Here is a 22,767-nt window from a genome sequence, read left to right on the forward strand (position 1 = left end):
TCAATGAAAAAATTTGTCCCTAAATATAAGTCCATTTTCAATTCCCTAGACATATTTATTATTACTTTTTCAAACATAACCATACTTTACATTGAAATACGTAAAGTTAACTACAAACACATATTTTCACAAAGGACAATAAAGTAATTGTAATACCCAAAAATGAATTGTCCAGAGGAAGTATTTTTTGTTTTATTATTATATTGGCTTTAATGCAGTTTTGATCCCCCTATTTTGAAAAAACTGAACTTTTGATCCCCCTATTTTAAAACTCAGCACTTTTGATCCCCCTATTTTAGTTTTTTGTTAGTTTTAGTCCCCCACCTCAATTTGGTCAAACTTTTGCTTATGTGTCATGCTCACTGATGACGTGGCATTGTACATGTGGACAAACAATTTCCTTAGATAGTGTCCCGAGCCCCAATCTTTTGCTTCTTTGATTGCAGTGATGTAAACACGATCATCTTTAAGGAATCCCATTGCAAAACATGCATCTCTATAGGTCAAATATTGTGTGTCACCAATTTTTCTGACATCATCATAACAAGTTGTCCACATGTACAATGCCACGTCATCAGTGAGCATGACACATTAGCAAAAGTTTGACCAAATTGAGGTGGGAGACTAAAACTAACAAAAAACTAAAATAGGGGGATCAAAAGTGCTGAGTTTTAAAATAGGGGGATCAAAAGTTTAGTTTTTTCAAAATAGGGGGATCAAAACTGCATTAAAGCCTATTATATTTATGAGCTATAGGTAAGGAATGAGAAACTTCATATGTCAACATAGTTGAAATGTTGATCTTTCACTTGATGTTTAGATTTTTTGGCTTATATTTTTATTTATTTTTGTTGGATATGCCTTGAAATCTCAGTTACAAGAAGTCAGAAAAATCTTTGTTGAATCTTTTTGCATCTTTGATGTTTTGAAGATTTTTTGGGAAAAAAATATATTTTCTTGGAAGATACTTTGACTTGGATTTGTTTTATTTTAAAACAGATTTGTTACTAATTTTTGGCATATTATTTTTCTATAAATAGGGAGTGCTTTATTCATAGAAAAATTGAGAGAGAGAGAAAAAAGAGTAGAGATGTAGAGGCAAAGATTAGGGTTTGCCACCACACAAGGGCTAGGGTTTTAGAGAGGAAAAAGAGTTTTCTCTTGGTACAACTCTAGGGTGGGCGAACTATCTTTGTGGTACACCTTGGGAAACACTTATCAAATTGAGTCTCTTGGCCACGGGAAGAGATTCGGGTTTTGGGTAGAATTAGGATTAATTCTTGTAACCCAATTGGGAATTTCTTTGTAGCGTTACTCTTTGATATAGTGGAACGGAGGGGCTGCTCTCTCCCCCAGACTAGGTCATTATTGGACCGAACTGGGTAAACAAATTATCATGTTCTTTCTTCTCCTTTATCTTTTATCGGTTATTATTATTATTGCTTATTCCGCTTAATTATTTGGTTGCCGTTCTATTGCTCCACACATCAAGTTTTTATTGGTGTGATTTTAAGACGAATTCACAACAATTGGCGCCCACCGTGGGGCAATTAGAACAATTTGAAGTGAGCACCATGGGTTCTAAGTCGGATATCGAGGGACTTTCCGAAAACAATTTGGAATTGTTGAAAGTGAAGATGGAAGCAATTTTAATGTTCGGGATGATGGATAAAACATGGAGTGTTGTTATCCGGTGCCTCGAAGATAAAAGGTTAATGGAGATGGAGAAGAAGGTCGGCCTGGAGAGGCGGTGGTAATAATACTCAGGTTACTTCTGAAACAACAACTTTATTATTATGTAGAGGTGCTAGTGGAAGTTGAGAACCGGTGGAGTATTTGGGTCATGGACTTTTGATGCTCCTATCACATGTGTTCAAAGAATGAATACTTTGAGACTCTAGAGCTAGTTGAAGGTGGAGTTGTTCATCTTGAAAACGAAAAGCTTGAAGGTTCAAGGTATGGGTTCAGTTTGTCTTACGAAGTTTGACAATCGTGAGTTTCTTTACACGATGTGAGGTATGTTTCTGAACTTAGATGCAAAGATAGTTGGTCATGTATCTATAACTAGTGGTGACTCTTATAATGTGGTTGAGTTGTGGGACTTCGGGTGGACCTGTTAGTGACATGAGTTTAGTTGGACTAGTGAACAAGGTTTACTAGGTGTTGAACTGAACTGGAATTGTTGGAGACTAACAATAGCTTGAAGTATGTTTCAGAGGAGTTGAATATGTCTTGCGTGTTACAAGGTGGAGATCATGGTGGGTATACTTTGGTGGAAACTCAGTTTGAGGTGGAGTCTTCCAATAGTGGTAGACAGTCAACATTAGCTCTTGGCTATCTAATCGTAGATATGGAGGAGAGTGGTATTGTTGAACCAAAGGGGATGACCATGGAGACCTTGTGGATTATGTTTCAATTGTGGCTGAAGAAGTGCAAGACCTTGAGAGGATCTTCAGGGAGGCAATTGAAAGCAACAGGTGATCAGACTTGGTAACTTGTGAGACTGCTGGAGGTAGTTGGATACAAGGAGAGTTTGATGTTGCAGCTTGTGGAACCACCTAAAATTCCAAGGTTGGTTTGGAGCCAAGCAAAACTTCGAGAGTACGGAAGGCATTCCGGGGTCGAAGAGTGGTGAAGGCTTGTAGGGCTATCGCAAAATCCATGGATAGTCGAAGGCAAGCGATTCTTCAGGAGGATGGAAAAGGCACAATCCGGGGGCTGAAGAGGGATGGTAGAGCTTGTTGAGCTATCTAAAATGCCGATGATAGTGGGGAACAAGCGTTTCTTCAGGGAGGTACGAAGTTGACCACTTCGGAGTCTGAAGAGGGTGCGGTGAATCTTGTGGGGCTACCTAAAATCCTATGGTAGTGGGATGCAAGATCTTCATGAGAGCGGAAGGCATTCTGAGGATGAAGAGGGCGGTACAATCCGGTGATCTTGAATAAAAGATTCAAGATGGAGAGAGCAGCACGGTGGTTGATGGGATCACCATCGATTTAAAGGCAAGGTGGAGAATTGTTGGATATGCCTTGAAATCTCAGTTACAAGAAGTCAGAAAAATCTTTGTTGAATCTTTTTGCATCTTTGATGTTTTGAAGATTTTTTGGGAAAAAAATATATTTTCTTGGAAGATACTTTGACTTTGATTTGTTTTATTTTAAAACAGATTTGTTACTAATTTTTGGCATATTATTTTTCTATAAATAGGGAGTGCTTTATTCATAGAAAAATTGAGAGAGAGAGAGAAAAAAGAGTAGAGATGTAGAGGCAAAGATTAGGGTTTGCCACCACACAAGGGCTAGGGTTTTAGAGAGGAAAAAGAGTTTTCTCTTGGTACAACTCTAGGGTGGGCGAACTATCTTTGTGGTACACCTTGGGAAACACTTATCAAATTGAGTCTCTTGGCTACGGGAAGAGATTCGGGTTTTGGGTAGAATTAGGATTAATTCTTGTAACCCAATTGGGAATTTCTTTGTAGCGTTACTCTTTGATATAGTGGAACGGAGGGGCTGCTCTCTCCCCCAGACTAGGTCATTATTGGACCGAACTGGGTAAACAAATTATCATGTTCTTTCTTCTCCTTTATCTTTTATCGGTTATTATTATTATTGCTTATTCCGCTTAATTATTTGGTTGCCGTTCTATTGCTCCACACATCAAGTTTTTATTGGTGTGATTTTAAGACGAATTCACAACAATTGGCGCCCACCGTGGGGCAATTAGAACAATTTGAAGTGAGCACCATGGGTTCTAAGTCGGATATCGAGGGACTTTCCGAAAACAATTTGGAATTGTTGAAAGTGAAGATGGAAGCAATTTTAATGTTCGGGATGATGGATAAAACATGGAGTGTTGTTATCCGGTGCCTCGAAGATAAAAGGTTAATGGAGATGGAGAAGAAGGTCGGCCTGGAGAGGCGGTGGTAATAATACTCAGGTTACTTCTGAAACAACAACTTTATTATTATGTAGAGGTGCTAGTGGAAGTTGAGAACCGGTGGAGTATTTGGGTCATGGACTTTTGATGCTCCTATCACATGTGTTCAAAGAATGAATACTTTGAGACTCTAGAGCTAGTTGAAGGTGGAGTTGTTCATCTTGAAAACGAAAAGCTTGAAGGTTCAAGGTATGGGTTCAGTTTGTCTTACGAAGTTTGACAATCGTGAGTTTCTTTACACGATGTGAGGTATGTTTCTGAACTTAGATGCAAAGATAGTTGGTCATGTATCTATAACTAGTGGTGACTCTTATAATGTGGTTGAGTTGTGGGACTTCGGGTGGACCTGTTAGTGACATGAGTTTAGTTGGACTAGTGAACAAGGTTTACTAGGTGTTGAACTGAACTGGAATTGTTGGAGACTAACAATAGCTTGAAGTATGTTTCAGAGGAGTTGAATATGTCTTGCGTGTTACAAGGTGGAGATCATGGTGGGTATACTTTGGTGGAAACTCAGTTTGAGGTGGAGTCTTCCAATAGTGGTAGACAGTCAACATTAGCTCTTGGCTATCTAATCGTAGATATGGAGGAGAGTGGTATTGTTGAACCAAAGGGGATGACCATGGAGACCTTGTGGATTATGTTTCAATTGTGGCTGAAGAAGTGCAAGACCTTGAGAGGATCTTCAGGGAGGCAATTGAAAGCAACATGTGATCAGACTTGGTAACTTGTGAGACTGCTGGAGGTAGTTGGATACAAGGAGAGTTTGATGTTGCAGCTTGTGGAACCACCTAAAATTCCAAGGTTGGTTTGGAGCCAAGCAAAACTTCGAGAGTACGGAAGGCATTCCGGGGTCGAAGAGTGGTGAAGGCTTGTAGGGCTATCGCAAAATCCATGGATAGTCGAAGGCAAGCGATTCTTCAGGAGGATGGAAAAGGCACAATCCGGGGGCTGAAGAGGGATGGTAGAGCTTGTTGAGCTATCTAAAATGCCGATGATAGTGGGGAACAAGCGTTTCTTCAGGGAGGTACGAAGTTGACCACTTCGGAGTCTGAAGAGGGTGCGGTGAATCTTGTGGGGCTACCTAAAATCCTATGGTAGTGGGATGCAAGATCTTCATGAGAGCGGAAGACATTCCGAGGATGAAGAGGGAGGTACAATCCGGTGATCTTGAATAAAAGATTCAAGATGGAGAGAGCAGCACGGTGGTTGATGGGATCACCATCGATTTAAAGACAAGGTGGAGAATTGTTGGATATGCCTTGAAATCTCAGTTACAAGAAGTCAGAAAAATCTTTGTTGAATCTTTTTGCATCTTTGATGTTTTGAAGATTTTTTGGGAAAAAAATATATTTTCTTGGAAGATACTTTGACTTGGATTTGTTTTATTTTAAAACAGATTTGTTACTAATTTTTGGCATATTATTTTTCTATAAATAGGGAGTGCTTTATTCATAGAAAAATTGAGAGAGAGAGAAAAAAGAGTAGAGATGTAGAGGCAAAGATTAGGGTTTGCCACCACACAAGGGCTAGGGTTTTAGAGAGGAAAAAGAGTTTTCTCTTGGTACAACTCTAGGGTGGGCGAACTATCTTTGTGGTACACCTTGGGAAACACTTATCAAATTGAGTCTCTTGGCCACGGGAAGAGATTCGGGTTTTGGGTAGAATTAGGATTAATTCTTGTAACCCAATTGGGAATTTCTTTGTAGCGTTACTCTTTGATATAGTGGAACGGAGGGGCTGCTCTCTCCCCCAGACTAGGTCATTATTGGACCGAACTGGGTAAACAAATTATCATGTTCTTTCTTCTCCTTTATCTTTTATCGGTTATTATTATTATTGCTTATTCCGCTTAATTATTTGGTTGCCGTTCTATTGCTCCACACATCAAGTTTTTATTGGTGTGATTTTAAGACGAATTCACAACAATTGGCGCCCACCGTGGGGCAATTAGAACAATTTGAAGTGAGCACCATGGGTTCTAAGTCGGATATCGAGGGACTTTCCGAAAACAATTTGGAATTGTTGAAAGTGAAGATGGAAGCAATTTTAATGTTCGGGATGATGGATAAAACATGGAGTGTTGTTATCCGGTGCCTCGAAGATAAAAGGTTAATGGAGATGGAGAAGAAGGTCGGCCTGGAGAGGCGGTGGTAATAATACTCAGGTTACTTCTGAAACAACAACTTTATTATTATGTAGAGGTGCTAGTGGAAGTTGAGAACCGGTGGAGTATTTGGGTCATGGACTTTTGATGCTCCTATCACATGTGTTCAAAGAATGAATACTTTGAGACTCTAGAGCTAGTTGAAGGTGGAGTTGTTCATCTTGAAAACGAAAAGCTTGAAGGTTCAAGGTATGGGTTCAGTTTGTCTTACGAAGTTTGACAATCGTGAGTTTCTTTACACGATGTGAGGTATGTTTCTGAACTTAGATGCAAAGATAGTTGGTCATGTATCTATAACTAGTGGTGACTCTTATAATGTGGTTGAGTTGTGGGACTTCGGGTGGACCTGTTAGTGACATGAGTTTAGTTGGACTAGTGAACAAGGTTTACTAGGTGTTGAACTGAACTGGAATTGTTGGAGACTAACAATAGCTTGAAGTATGTTTCAGAGGAGTTGAATATGTCTTGCGTGTTACAAGGTGGAGATCATGGTGGGTATACTTTGGTGGAAACTCAGTTTGAGATGGAGTCTTCCAATAGTGGTAGACAGTCAACATTAGCTCTTGGCTATCTAATCGTAGATATGGAGGAGAGTGGTATTGTTGAACCAAAGGGGATGACCATGGAGACCTTGTGGATTATGTTTCAATTGTGGCTGAAGAAGTGCAAGACCTTGAGAGGATCTTCAGGGAGGCAATTGAAAGCAACAGGTGATCAGACTTGGTAACTTGTGAGACTGCTGGAGGTAGTTGGATACAAGGAGAGTTTGATGTTGCAGCTTGTGGAACCACCTAAAATTCCAAGGTTGGTTTGGAGCCAAGCAAAACTTCGAGAGTACGGAAGGCATTCCGGGGTCGAAGAGTGGTGAAGGCTTGTAGGGCTATCGCAAAATCCATGGATAGTCGAAGGCAAGCGATTCTTCAGGAGGATGGAAAAGGCACAATCCGGGGGCTGAAGAGGGATGGTAGAGCTTGTTGAGCTATCTAAAATGCCGATGATAGTGGGGAACAAGCGTTTCTTCAGGGAGGTACGAAGTTGACCACTTCGGAGTCTGAAGAGGGTGCGGTGAATCTTGTGGGGCTACCTAAAATCCTATGGTAGTGGGATGCAAGATCTTCATGAGAGCGGAAGGCATTCTGAGGATGAAGAGGGCGGTACAATCCGGTGATCTTGAATAAAAGATTCAAGATGGAGAGAGCAGCACGGTGGTTGATGGGATCACCATCGATTTAAAGGCAAGGTGGAGAATTGTTGGATATGCCTTGAAATCTCAGTTACAAGAAGTCAGAAAAATCTTTGTTGAATCTTTTTGCATCTTTGATGTTTTGAAGATTTTTTGGGAAAAAAATATATTTTCTTGGAAGATACTTTGACTTTGATTTGTTTTATTTTAAAACAGATTTGTTACTAATTTTTGGCATATTATTTTTCTATAAATAGGGAGTGCTTTATTCATAGAAAAATTGAGAGAGAGAGAGAAAAAAGAGTAGAGATGTAGAGGCAAAGATTAGGGTTTGCCACCACACAAGGGCTAGGGTTTTAGAGAGGAAAAAGAGTTTTCTCTTGGTACAACTCTAGGGTGGGCGAACTATCTTTGTGGTACACCTTGGGAAACACTTATCAAATTGAGTCTCTTGGCTACGGGAAGAGATTCGGGTTTTGGGTAGAATTAGGATTAATTCTTGTAACCCAATTGGGAATTTCTTTGTAGCGTTACTCTTTGATATAGTGGAACGGAGGGGCTGCTCTCTCCCCCAGACTAGGTCATTATTGGACCGAACTGGGTAAACAAATTATCATGTTCTTTCTTCTCCTTTATCTTTTATCGGTTATTATTATTATTGCTTATTCCGCTTAATTATTTGGTTGCCGTTCTATTGCTCCACACATCAAGTTTTTATTGGTGTGATTTTAAGACGAATTCACAACAATTGGCGCCCACCGTGGGGCAATTAGAACAATTTGAAGTGAGCACCATGGGTTCTAAGTCGGATATCGAGGGACTTTCCGAAAACAATTTGGAATTGTTGAAAGTGAAGATGGAAGCAATTTTAATGTTCGGGATGATGGATAAAACATGGAGTGTTGTTATCCGGTGCCTCGAAGATAAAAGGTTAATGGAGATGGAGAAGAAGGTCGGCCTGGAGAGGCGGTGGTAATAATACTCAGGTTACTTCTGAAACAACAACTTTATTATTATGTAGAGGTGCTAGTGGAAGTTGAGAACCGGTGGAGTATTTGGGTCATGGACTTTTGATGCTCCTATCACATGTGTTCAAAGAATGAATACTTTGAGACTCTAGAGCTAGTTGAAGGTGGAGTTGTTCATCTTGAAAACGAAAAGCTTGAAGGTTCAAGGTATGGGTTCAGTTTGTCTTACGAAGTTTGACAATCGTGAGTTTCTTTACACGATGTGAGGTATGTTTCTGAACTTAGATGCAAAGATAGTTGGTCATGTATCTATAACTAGTGGTGACTCTTATAATGTGGTTGAGTTGTGGGACTTCGGGTGGACCTGTTAGTGACATGAGTTTAGTTGGACTAGTGAACAAGGTTTACTAGGTGTTGAACTGAACTGGAATTGTTGGAGACTAACAATAGCTTGAAGTATGTTTCAGAGGAGTTGAATATGTCTTGCGTGTTACAAGGTGGAGATCATGGTGGGTATACTTTGGTGGAAACTCAGTTTGAGGTGGAGTCTTCCAATAGTGGTAGACAGTCAACATTAGCTCTTGGCTATCTAATCGTAGATATGGAGGAGAGTGGTATTGTTGAACCAAAGGGGATGACCATGGAGACCTTGTGGATTATGTTTCAATTGTGGCTGAAGAAGTGCAAGACCTTGAGAGGATCTTCAGGGAGGCAATTGAAAGCAACATGTGATCAGACTTGGTAACTTGTGAGACTGCTGGAGGTAGTTGGATACAAGGAGAGTTTGATGTTGCAGCTTGTGGAACCACCTAAAATTCCAAGGTTGGTTTGGAGCCAAGCAAAACTTCGAGAGTACGGAAGGCATTCCGGGGTCGAAGAGTGGTGAAGGCTTGTAGGGCTATCGCAAAATCCATGGATAGTCGAAGGCAAGCGATTCTTCAGGAGGATGGAAAAGGCACAATCCGGGGGCTGAAGAGGGATGGTAGAGCTTGTTGAGCTATCTAAAATGCCGATGATAGTGGGGAACAAGCGTTTCTTCAGGGAGGTACGAAGTTGACCACTTCGGAGTCTGAAGAGGGTGCGGTGAATCTTGTGGGGCTACCTAAAATCCTATGGTAGTGGGATGCAAGATCTTCATGAGAGCGGAAGACATTCCGAGGATGAAGAGGGAGGTACAATCCGGTGATCTTGAATAAAAGATTCAAGATGGAGAGAGCAGCACGGTGGTTGATGGGATCACCATCGATTTAAAGACAAGGTGGAGAATTGTTGGATATGCCTTGAAATCTCAGTTACAAGAAGTCAGAAAAATCTTTGTTGAATCTTTTTGCATCTTTGATGTTTTGAAGATTTTTTGGGAAAAAAATATATTTTCTTGGAAGATACTTTGACTTGGATTTGTTTTATTTTAAAACAGATTTGTTACTAATTTTTGGCATATTATTTTTCTATAAATAGGGAGTGCTTTATTCATAGAAAAATTGAGAGAGAGAGAAAAAAGAGTAGAGATGTAGAGGCAAAGATTAGGGTTTGCCACCACACAAGGGCTAGGGTTTTAAAGAGGAAAAAGAGTTTTCTCTTGGTACAACTCTAGGGTGGGTGAACTATCTTTGTGGTACACCTTGGGAAACACTTATCAAATTGAGTCTCTTGGCCACGGGAAGAGATTCGGGTTTTGGGTAGAATTAGGATTAATTCTTGTAACCCAATTGGGAATTTCTTTGTAGCGTTACTCTTTGATATAGTGGAACGGAGGGGCTGCTCTCTCCCCCAGACTAGGTCATTATTGGACCGAACTGGGTAAACAAATTATCATGTTCTTTCTTCTCCTTTATCTTTTATCGGTTATTATTATTATTGCTTATTCCGCTTAATTATTTGGTTGTCATTCTATTGCTCCACACATCAAGTTTTTATTGGTGTGATTTTAAGACGAATTCACAACAATTTCATATATTTATTTATTTTCAGTATGTACAGGGTAAAAGTTTCACACACTTATTCTTTGTAATGATGTTGACATAGTTTCTTTAATAAATAACAACAATAAAGAACCATCGAAAATATCTAACAAATTTGTTTTCAATATATTCAATTTATCTGATCTTTTTTATGGTTCTTCATATATTATTGATCTAACCTGTTGATCAGAGAAGGTGATGGTCAATCGGTTGAGCAATTCGTCCACCGGAGGGTGTGGGGGGTTGTACATGCAGGTGCTCCGATGCTTAAGTCAGTAAAAAGTACAAGAGATACTAGAGAGTGAAGAGAGAGAGTAAAGAATAGAATACCTGGCTCTCCTGCACAGGAGAGCTTATATAGTTGCCCCCGACGCTGGGCCAAAGGTTGGTCTAATGGGCTGGAACGAACCGGCCCAATAGATTCAACTGCCAAGATAGTCCCTGTATCGTAGGGGATGCGGTTATTCGCCCCTATCTTGGTTGGAGTTGTTCCGCTGTTAGTGGATAACGGATAAGCTCCTTGGCTGAGTCGTGGTTGGATGGATGAGCACATGTTTATCGTGTCGCGTAACCGTTACGTCGTGGAGGACACGTCATAGGCTGACGTGTCGGGGAAGCTCCCCTTATTGGGCTGTGCCCCAAATTCCGAGCAGGAGGGTCATTGGGCCAGCTCTTGGCCCAGTCCAGAACAATTGTTGTTATTTATTAAAGAAACTAATTATAATTATACAGTGACATTGTTATCTTTATATCTTTTTTGAGTGATTAAAATCATAAGAGTACCAACATTATATAACTAAAATCATATTATTACATTAGTAAAAAAAAATAAAAAATCATATTATTACAAGTAACATAGAATTATATCTCAACATAATTATTACGTTTAGATGCAGATACATACACCAACAATGCACTTAGGAATTATATAAGGGACGCACAAATTTCTCGGACAATCATAGTTTTTCTTGCATGGAGTATAATCTGTGATTTCAACTATAAAAAACAAATAAAATTTAACAAAAGGTGTTGAAAATATTGCGTATAAGATAATTTAGAAATTTTACAATGGTAAAAATTACTTACCGCAGTTAGTTACGACAAGAAAAAGAGAAATAAAAAGAATCAAAGCATAAAAACACTTTGAAATTCGAGTCATATTTTTCTCTTCTGCGTGAAATCAAATTGTTCGATCAATTTATAAGAAAAAAATTCACGCTTCGTTAACTTTAGTATAGTGCTTTAATTTTAACCCTTAGAATTTACAAAAAACCATTCATAAAATTGGAAATATTTTTAAATGTCTCTAAGATACATCAATGTGTCAAATTTATCACTTTCATTCACTCAATTGATCACTTAACTGTGTAAAGTACTCACATAAAAATCCTGATGATCATCTATAATGTTATTCTTCTTTTTTTTTTGTTAAATTTTTAATATATTTTTTAGTTCTATTTAGCCTTTCATGATAGAACACAATCATATCTAAAATAAAATAATAGTGATGAATCATGAAGAAATAAAACTAGTTGTAGAAATAATGCATCAAAGAAGTGACATCACATTTATGTGTAGCAAATTAAAATTCCCATAGGATAGTATTTCTTTAGGGACAAAATTACAAGATCAAAGGTAATACATACTGTATAAAATATGCAAATTACATAAGTTGAATAAACGTTGTGTTAAGCAAGAAAAAAAAAAGGAGAACTATTTGAAGTCAATGTCTTTGAGTCATATGTAAAATCTTTGTAGTTCGCATATTTATTTATTTTTTTAACGGCAAAATATATTAATAACTGAGTTTTTTTCGAGATGAACAAAGACCAGTAAAAAAGTAGCTACATAACAAATGTGCCGCATATAGACGGAACACCAAAAATAAACATCAAACCAAACACTTCCAAGCCCCAAAGAAGATACCAGCCCGACCCAAAAAGATGTCACAAGACACTAACTTTCGAACTCGAAGCAAAAATGTTCGGCCTATTTTGGCCGTGCCTGTGTGACACAAAGATTATTAATGTCAAGGTGATAAGGTACACATTTTGGCTCGCTAGTTTAGGTGGTGGAGACGTTGTAGTGTTATTTTAATCTTGCTAAGTAAGATGAATTTCAGTGAACAAATTTTTACAAATCAAATTAGTATAAATAGGCCACTTCACTTTAATTTTTTCAATCTTTGTTTTTAACCACCCAAATTAAAACTCTTTTAAAATTGTTCCTCAACATCCTAAGGCACTTTTTGTTTGACGATGAATTATGGTAAAAAAAAATAAAAATTCAAGACAATCCTAATATCTATATTTCTTTTTCTTTTTACAATGGATTCTATAAATGTTTAAAAAAAAGGCAAGGCTCCCGACCGGTGCATATGGAGAATTATTTGTTGAGATATGTCAACTCTTTAAATGAATCTCAGCTACTTCGAGTGGATTAATCTCTGTAGTTGCATGCAAAAGGTACATTTGGTTTAAATAAATAAAAAAAGCAAGGCAAATAAAAAAGTCAAATTAAAATATTTTGTTGTTATAGAGAATCAAACCGTGTACCTTTTAGGTTATATAGAGAAGACATGTAGGCGTCACATTTGATTAAATTATTGAAAAAATGCGAACATGGATACATATAAAATACTATAACGTTAATCGAAAATCATTTGATACATCAACCAGATACATCAAAATTAACGTCTTACGAACATTTAAAAAATGAGTTAATTTTGATGTATCTCATTGACATATCAAATGATTTCCGATTAATGTCATATTTTATAGACATGACCTATGTTATAGTATAGTTCAATCAAACGATCAATTTTATAAAACGATTATCCGGTTAAGAATTACCGGATGTGTCATATTTTTAAGTTTGATATCTTGGTGTCGTTTGATCCTTTCTATGATATTTTTTATAATATAAAAATATGATAATGATAATGATTATACATTGAATACGATGTCTATCTAAAGAAAATTTATTTATTTATTTTTTCTGATAATAAAAGAAAGTGTATTCAGTGCAATAGTCATGAATAACTTTAATAACAATTTTAGTCAAATAAAAAGTGTCTTATATATTGAAAAAAGAAAATAAAAGTAAAATATCCTTGTTAAAAAAAAAATTATAATTAAGGCCTGCGAGTATATTTAACATATCATACCAACATCACCTACCTAAGTCAAAAAACCTAGCATTTCTATGTCAAAAATGGTTGATTCAACAATTAAAATGCTCACCTTAGTTTTCTTTCTTGTCTTTGTTTCTCAAGGTAATGTTTTCTTCAAATTGATGAATTAAAACTTCTAGTAAATTTTATAATTTGATATTAATTTCATTAACTTATAACTTACAACACACTTATTATATTTTCTCCATTTTATATTAATTTCTCAGGCTATAGCAAATGTTCATTGAGTGATCTCTCCATAGTCCATATACCAACAACCCAACAGGAATTCATCAACAATTGTGCTAATTGTGTTCAAAAGAATGTCAAGATAAATTGTCCTAATTTTGAAACAGTTGAATATGTTGACCCTTCAATTTTTAATGTGTTAGGTAATGTTTGTATTGTTAATGGTGATAAGCCTATTGCAAAAAATGTTAATGTCACATTCAATTATGCTTGGCATAATTCATTTTCTTTAAGTCCAAATTCATCTGAGATTAGTTGTTAAATAGCAAAATGTTGATCTTGTAAACCTCGATGTCTTTTATGTAGCTTGATTTACAAGCACAATAAATAAAATTCCTATATTTACAAGCACCTAATTTTTTAATTAGTTTTACTTACCTCGCAGTTGAACTCCATTAGGACCTCATTTTGTAAGAATCAAAGGATTAACACAAAAAATAGATGATCTTAGCTTCATTTAAGAAAGTAAAACATTAGGATCAAAATCATACAAATTAAAATCTGGGGAATCAAAGTCATCTAATGGAAATATTTTGAGGATTAAGTAGTACTCATTCTCTCCCAAATTATAAGTAAAAAATTGGTCAAAAAAAATTGATGTATTTGATCAAATACACATCAACTTTTTTTAACCCATTTTTGCAATATTAATTTGGTCAAATTCATCAAAGAAGGAAATATTAATTTCTATTTAATTATTTTTCAAAAGTGATTAAAGATGGTATAATAAATATGAATAGAAAATTACAAATACTTTTTTGGAGGATGTTAACATGCGTTTTTATGGCACATGTTAAAGACGCAAATATAGAAATTATGTTTTGGAACTTGTGCATTTTTATTTTTCAAGCATTAAATTTTTTTTAATTATCAAATGTATAGAATTTCTATATTAAAATACTTTAACATATATTAAAATATAGAAATTATGTTTTGGAACTTGTGCATTTTTGTGTTTACTGTTGATTTTAGGGTTTTTGGCCGATTTTAGGTTTTTCGGCCAATTTTTTCGGATTATCGGCCGATTTTATGGTTTTCGGCCGATTTTAGGTTTTTCGGCCGATTTTATGGTTTATAGTCGATTTTAGGTTTTCAGCCGATTTATGGTTTTTGACCGATTTTTTCAGTTTTTCGGCCAATTTTTAGGTTTAGGGTCGATTTTATTAAAATAAATAAAATTAAATGAAGGAAATTCAATTACATTACCCAAACAAAGAATTTTACAATTGATGGAATTTCAACACTTTATCCAAACAATGGAATTTGAAAATCAAGGGAATTCAATTGAATCAATTGAATTGCTTAGTATTTAAAATCCCTTGAATTTCTAGAATCCCTCATCCAAACACACTCTTAGGGTACTTGTTAACGTGATTCCTACAAGTGGGCTTAAAGGGCTTAAATTGTATGGGCCGAGGTAGTAAAATAAAATAAAAAGAGAAAAGTTTACCTCACACCCCAGCAATCATATCCTCACCCCTACATTTAAAATAAACTACCTATTTTATCCTCATATATATAAACTATAATCCTTTAATTTTTTCACTTTTTCTCACAAATTTTCCAAAACACACAAGAGAGAACTGCAGTAAGTAACACAACATACACCAGAATACTTTTCTTAAGTTATTCGGTTTGTATAATTTTATTGGAAAACTATATTGAACATTTCCGATTCACATAATATTTAACTTTACAAGTATTGTGCAATACTTTTTTTCGATTTAAAAATTATTTTGAGAAAACTTTACAAATAGTTAGCCACAAGTCAACCGTGTTGTGGGTAAACATAGAATATTGAAATTTTGTCACTACCCCTAATTTGGACACTTTGTTTGGAAGGAAAGAAAGTGGGAGGAAAGAAAATTACGGAAATCGATGAATGAACTTAAACTAAATTTAGGTCCAAATTCGTTCATCGATTTCCGTAATTTTCTTTCATCTCTCTTTCTTTCCTTCAAACCAAACATAGTGTAACACTTTCATTCTGAAACAATACAAAAAACAATATAGCCCAGCAATAACTGGTAAGTAAACTCAATATAACTCATTCCTTGTTCAGAATCTAATCTCTTCCTAAAACTCGAGACATGTAAATTTGATGTCTTTTTACTCGTCACTTATGGTAGGAATTCGAAACATGTAAAAAATATTAAAAAAAATAAAAAGTGTATAATTATTGTATATTTGTTAGATAATGGTGTTTGAATAACATTTTTGGAAAAAAAACTATGTGAAAGTTGGAACTTTTCATTGTTGGACTTGAAATTCTGTTATATGTGCTTCATCTCACATTTTAATGGTCCTAAAATTCCTTCTCTATTTTTTGTGCTGGCAAAAAAAAAAAATTGATCCTTCTCTGTTTTTTGTTCTGCCACTTTCTTCTTGTTGTTTTCTATGTATTGCATTTACAACGGTCCAACTCAAATAAATATCTTTATTTTATTTTGATGATACTTTTTTTATGATATCTTGTTTTTCTTGTTTTCTTTCATATTTGGGAAGTTTACTCATTCAATTTATATTTGTTGTTTGCTCACATTATTTTCAATAACAGTTTTTTTATTCACATTCAACATTAATTAATTCTCACAAAATGAACCGATACAAGTGGTAAGTGTTTTAGTCCCCTTAAGCATGTAGTTAGAGATTTGATTTCTGGTTAATGCGTATTGAGAAATGACGCAGTACGGAAACGTGAAGGAAAAGCAAACGTTAATCCTGTTAGATAAAGGTTCTGGAATCCACCAGATTTCCGGAATCCACCAGAAAGAGTAACTAATCTAGAATTCACTAGACTTCCGGAATCAACCAGAAGGAGTAACTTTTTTTTTTGACAATAACAAAATGATATTCATTCATTCAAATTGATAGATTACATAAAAGACAACCACATAATCAACATCGCTAAAAACATAAAGGATGAATCTACGAACAAAACTCACAGCATCCGAGTTAATAGCATACAACGGCAAAATGCCTACAACAAATAATATGATAAAGTTAAAGTCACTGAAGTATCCATGCCTCCGGATCTGCAGCGTTGAAGCCCAAATCATTGGTTGAATCTGTAATTGACTGAAGCCGATCTTTTCAATAGAAATCAAATGAACACCGCAACAATACGGGACAACAAAAACGTCGCACAAGACGACGAACAACACAACGCCGCACTCAGACGGTCAAATCACAAAAAAGAAAACACAAAAAAAAAACTTGATCAATGTGAAGATCACTTATTTAAATAAAAAGAAAAGGAAAAACAATTATGATGGGTGATTTTGGGTCAAAAATTGACCCTAAAACCACGCCTCTTTGGTAGATAAAGAAAAAAAAAAACTAGGTTAAGGTGGGGGCGGCTATGAAGAAAAGGAGGAGTGATAATATACTTGTTTTTTTTTTATTTTGATTTTCAGTGATAGTAATTTTGTGAATAAAATAAAATAGGAGTTTACATTTAATGAGTTTATTTTAGGGTTCTTCTGGATCCATGGGCAAAGAAGCTTCAACAGAGAAGATCTCGATCTTTCACGATCTCACCGTCTTCTATCTCACATGAAGACATGTCTTCTTTAGCTAAATCAGCAAATTTATTTATGGCAAGTCTGTAACTCTTTTTACCATCACTGTTAAACACCTTGATATATTCTAGATTCTTCTTGAATATTTCTCTACGTTTGTTCATCTCTGTGGTACTTGAATATGTCTTACCATACTTCAATATCCAATCATGAAACACTTTATCAAGAGATGCTTCTTCTTCTGATAATGATTCCGAGAGTGTTGGTGGAGACTCATCAAGAGAGTAGGCACATGCCAAAAAGAAGGTCATCATGAAAAATGTACTCATTAGCAACTTCATTATTTTTGTAGGTAATTAAGATAGAAGAAGAAAAGAGGATTGATACCAGAAGGAGTAACTTGAAATCCACTAAATTTGAGAAAAATCTCTGTATTTTTATTAAATCAAAATGTTGCCTTCAAGGCTACAATAATTTAGCTTAAATAAGAGTGAAAAATAAAATTAACAAATCTCCTAAAAGATTATAAAAATAAAAACAACAAACCTAGCTAAATAAAAATTACAAATCTACCTAAAATATAAAAATAACTAACCTATGTGAAATATAAAAATAAGAAATCAACCTAAAATATAATAAAACTAAATCTAACTAAAATAATAATAATATACAGAAGAAATCCTCCTACATCAAGAAAATTTGGTTAGAAAGAGAAAATTCACCTTATGTGTCTCACATGTTGCTCGACGAAAATTAGTCATTGTTAACGACGGTGGGAACTTCGTACTAATATCATGGTAATAAAAAAAATGTTGATTCTCTGCATAGTACGAAGATCTCTTCCATGATGTGATGTAAATTATTTTAATGATTATTATCTATTTTGGAAAAAAATCATAAAATATTTGGTAGGAAAGGTGAGAGAATAAAAACGGGAAAATTGCCTCGTATGGTAGTTTTGAACCGACGTCAACGTAGGTTACTTGAATCCCAAGTTCTTTTTGTTTTTATTATAAAAACTAACTAAAGAGTCATCAAAATTCAAAAGACACAAAGGATGAAACATTGTTTATTAACGCGTCTCTCTATTCTTGGTCTTCCATCGTAGGTTTCCCTGTCTCTTAACCACTTCTTCAACTTATTTTTTGTTACTTTTCTTCTTCTTTGGTACACGTCGCAGTTTCTTCTCCATTCAACAGCGTCGTCAACTTCTCCGACAGGAAGGTATGTTTTTTCATTGGTTTTCTTACTAGTAACTACCGACATGATGAGATGTGATACTAAGATTGACATTGACATGTTGATACTGGTAATAAATTTTAAAAATTGAATAATTGATGAATGTAATCATGTGTTAGTATTGTACCAATGTAGAATATTACGAGTGTTAGTGTTTGACATTGAAAACGGACACACTTTTGATTCTCGATGATGTTGGTGATAAATGATTGATTTGCGTCTTCATTATATATAATTTAGTTGTTTTTTTTTTTCCTCTCAACAATTTAGTGCAATCGATGCATCAAATTACATGAGATATCATCACTATCAAATGATATATATTATTTCCCCAAAAATTGTAGTTAATTGTATAAATTTTTATTCAAATGTCATTCCCTTGGTTTCCATTGTTTCATGATGAAATTTTAAGATCATGTACCGGAATATATTTTTGAGTAATTCCTCTTCTCCCCCATTTAAATTGTTCAGAATCCCACCATTCACCGGAATATATCTTCCGGTAGTGTATTTTGTCTGTGTGAACAATACGGGAGAGAAGAGTAATCACCATATTTTTGTATTATGCGCGAAGTCTTTGCAAGTATATTAATTTCTACACGAATCTATGAATCACAATCATTCTCCTCCTTAACCTTTGAAGTTGTTAGAATGTTAGAATTTAATTAACTTATACTTATGTTTGATGCAGGTTTAATCTTCAAACCATACAAGTGTGGTAAAATTATCAAAATGGATAATAGGATTCATCTTTTTATTCTTATTTTGCTCTCTTTCTCATTAAGATGTGAATCATCATGGGGTTGGTTTTCATCATCAAAAGAGAGTCACTCTAATGAAAGGTCTTATGGAAATCAAGCAAATTTTAAAGGTTCAAGTGCTGAATTTTCAATTGAACCTTTCAATGACCCAAAAGGAATGAAATTAGTAGAGAATGCTAAGAATAAAATGGTTGGCTCAAATGCTTGTTGGCAAAATGCTTATCAACATCTTTTTGCTGGATGTTCCGAGATTTTGGCTGCGGATGAAAAAAGGTCTAGATTAGCGTGGCATCTAAGCGATTGTTTTCAACGAGATTCTGGTAGGGCTTCATTTCCTCAGTGTGACTCAAAAACATCAATTGCTTCATGCCTAAGAAACTTAGATGATCATGGTCATAAGGTTTACCTTGAATTCTACCTCGAAACCAACTCCATTTGCTATCAATTACAGTTAAGCGTGATTTCTTTTCCAAATCTTTTGTCAATAGTTCGATTTTTATAAGTGTTGTTTTTGCCTCAACTTTAACTAAGTTTTGTGTATTTGTATAGGACACATGCATTCAAACATGAAACTGAGAGACTTGTGACTGAATTGAAAAGTTCTGCTCAATATGTCGAGGATAAGTTAGATAGCATCGAAGAGAAATCGGATCATCTAATACAAGGTTCAAAACAAATTTCTGATTCTCTTGAACATGTCAATACTCACACACAATTAGTAGCTCAAACCGTTAAGAATGTGGAAAGTCATATCGACGTGGTATTAAAGCATTCAGAGAGTGTTTACGAGCAAACTACTAAAATAGCAGCATCACAATTACAACTACAAGAAGGACAAGAAGACATGAAAAGAAACTTAGACGACGGAGTAGCGTTGCTCAAGGAATCATATAGTTATTTAGGAAAAGAAATAGAAAAGTTAAGAGATGAAGCCATTGAGATTGAGAATGAAGTAATCAAAGTTGGAGATGCTATGTCATCAAAGATGAACACTTTACAAAGCAAAGCTGAAGATATTGGGAATATGGCAGGGATCTCATTAGATAAACAACAACAACTTTTAGATGGACAATCTACAGCTCTCAAGGGCTTAAATTCTTTGAATGAGGTTCAACTCAAAGCACTAGAAGAAAGCAGGTAAAATTCATTAAATGGCATAAATCTATATTCATAAACTTAATTTAGAAAAATGTTAACCTTTATAATTGATGAAATGTAGGAAAAGTCTACAATATTTTGCTGAGTATGGACATAAGCAACAAGAAGAGCTTATACAGCGGCAGGAACAAATGCAAGGACTTCACGATCGATTGATGGAAAATTCGAAATCAATATTATTTGCTCAGGTTTGTAACTTCTTGTGGACATGTTTTTGAGTGTTTATTCCATATACATATGAATCCTTAATAATTTTTTTTTACTATATAGGAATCCTTTGAAGCAAAGCAGGCTAACATGTTTGATGCTTTGGAGAAACTATTTGCTTTGCAAAATGCCATGTTGCTTGAATCAAGAGTTATTAAAGCTTTCTTCATTTATGCCTTATCAATGTTGGTGATTTTTATGTTGACTAGCACAAAACTAACGTACAATGTTAGGCCTTTACTTTACATTGGTAAGTACTCCCTCCATCCTCAATTATTTGCAAAAAATCTACTTTCCAGATTCATTGAATAACAGATGTATCTGATCTATATTATAGACCAAATACATCAGTCTAGTGCTTTTTTGGTTGTACATAACATGTTATGGACTGTTTATTTACAGAGCTTTGTGCTACTCTCGCGGTGGAAGTATTCATTATTCGTTTAACGAGTGACAACATGGAGCGACAAACATGGATAATAAACAAGATCCGGTTAATCTTCATGATAATTGCTTCGGTTCATCTTCTTTATGCAATTTTCACATACAAGTAAGTGTACAAACAACAATAGTTTGATATTTATATGGAGATTTTATTAAAAATAGAACAATGTAATAGAGAATTGGTTGTGAATATTTATGCAGGGACTTTGAAAGGATGAACTATCAAATGCTATTAACATTAGTTAATAACAACATTCAAAATAGAAAAGAGTCATCTTGGGACTATGATAGTGATGATGATGTAGATTGGTCTCAGTGGATAGATAGTGATTTATCTGATGATGTGAATTGCCTTGATGATCCGGACTTTATAATTCCAGAAGAAGTTGCAGAGAATTCAATGACAACTTCCACAGCTACAAAAAATTATAATCTACGCTCGCGCAACCGTTTACATTGATTCTTCCCAACAGCGCACAAACACATATATTGTGTACTATTTTTGTAGTAATTAGATCTTTGAAGTCATCTATGTAAATCATTTTATTTTGTTACTTTAATTTCATGATTAAGGATATGATATACTCTTGTATATGTAATGTAACGGTTAATGTGATTGTAGGTGAAGGTTAACATGCTGCTTGAGATAGACAAAATTTATTTTGAATTTTTATACAATTAAAACTGTAAATATTTTATAGTTTTCAGCTTCGGCTATTATTTTATCATATGATATGTTAATTCTAAAATTGTGGCTTATGAAGATGTGAAGTTGTACTGAGAAGCATAGACACATGTACACATAATTAGGTATTAGGTAGCACGTAGCATTTTGCAATGGGAGTTTATGTAAAAAAAAAAATGCCCTTATATTATAGTAAGCTTGTTAATAAAAGATTTTTACTGCTAAAATAAAAATTAAGAGTATTTTGGTATTATGAAAAGTCCACCTCAAAAAAATTTGTATCCTCTTTATATATAGGTATAGATATGTGAAGTCAACATATTAAAAATTAAAATATTTCATTTTTTGAATATATTATTTTCTTAAATGAAATGCTCTAGTGTCCGGGAGTATGTGTTAGCAAGACCCTTTGAATTCTAAAAAAAAAATACATATATTTCTATTTTGCTCATTACCACTGTGGACCGAACGAATAATAGATATATTTCAAAAAAAAAAAGAAGATTAATAGTCTTTTTTGCCAAAAAAAAACAATATTCATTCATTCAAATTGGTAGAGTACATCAATCAAAATCATTACATATTCAAATTCGTTAAAAGCTAAAAAGGACGATTCTGCGAAAAAGCTCACAACATCCGAATTAATATCATAAAACGCTACAAATATGACAAAGCCTACAAATAATAAAATCAAAGTGTCCGGAATAGTCATGCATACGGATCTGCAACGTTGACAGCTCTAAATTCATTGAATTTGTTCTGAATTTGGATTGAAACAAATTTGCAAATTTAAACAAAACAAACACCGTACAAAGAAGGGACAACCACCGTACGAAGATGGAATAAAAACAACTTCGCACCAAGGCGAGACAAAACGAAGAAATCACAAAGAAAAAACTCAAATAAAATATAAAATTATGTATAAATAACTTATTGAATTGAAAAGAAAAAAAAATAATCAATAGTGATGATTTCAAAAATTAATCCTAAATCATCCATTTCTATATATGAACCAAGAAAACAGCAAAAGTAGTAGTGTTAGTGGTGGCTGACTGGCTGGCAGCCAGAAGATTATTATGTGACAAAAAATTGTCATTTTCGTTAGTTTACTCACCA

General features: G+C 34.9%; 2 protein-coding genes across 2 annotated transcripts; one reads left to right on the top strand and one right to left on the bottom strand.

The window, feature by feature from the left end:
* Positions 1-17,141: 17,141 nt before the first annotated feature.
* Positions 17,142-17,468, bottom strand: LOC123896391 (actinidain-like). Its single transcript, XM_045946783.1, has one exon. It carries the CDS (start codon positions 17,466-17,468, stop codon positions 17,142-17,144), a length of 327 nt encoding a protein of 108 aa, XP_045802739.1.
* A 1,625-nt stretch (positions 17,469-19,093) lies between these two features.
* Positions 19,094-21,657, top strand: LOC123893861 (protein GAMETE EXPRESSED 1). Its single transcript, XM_045943677.1, has 6 exons — positions 19,094-19,607; positions 19,707-20,294; positions 20,377-20,503; positions 20,586-20,772; positions 20,925-21,072; positions 21,168-21,657. Exons 1-6 carry the CDS (start codon positions 19,129-19,131, stop codon positions 21,424-21,426), a joined length of 1,788 nt encoding a protein of 595 aa, XP_045799633.1. The 5' UTR covers positions 19,094-19,128; the 3' UTR covers positions 21,427-21,657.
* The last annotated feature ends 1,110 nt before the right edge of the window (positions 21,658-22,767 follow it).

Source organism: Trifolium pratense, linkage group LG7 (assembly GCF_020283565.1).
Source record: "Trifolium pratense cultivar HEN17-A07 linkage group LG7, ARS_RC_1.1, whole genome shotgun sequence".
Classification (NCBI taxonomy): domain Eukaryota; kingdom Viridiplantae; phylum Streptophyta; class Magnoliopsida; order Fabales; family Fabaceae; genus Trifolium; species Trifolium pratense.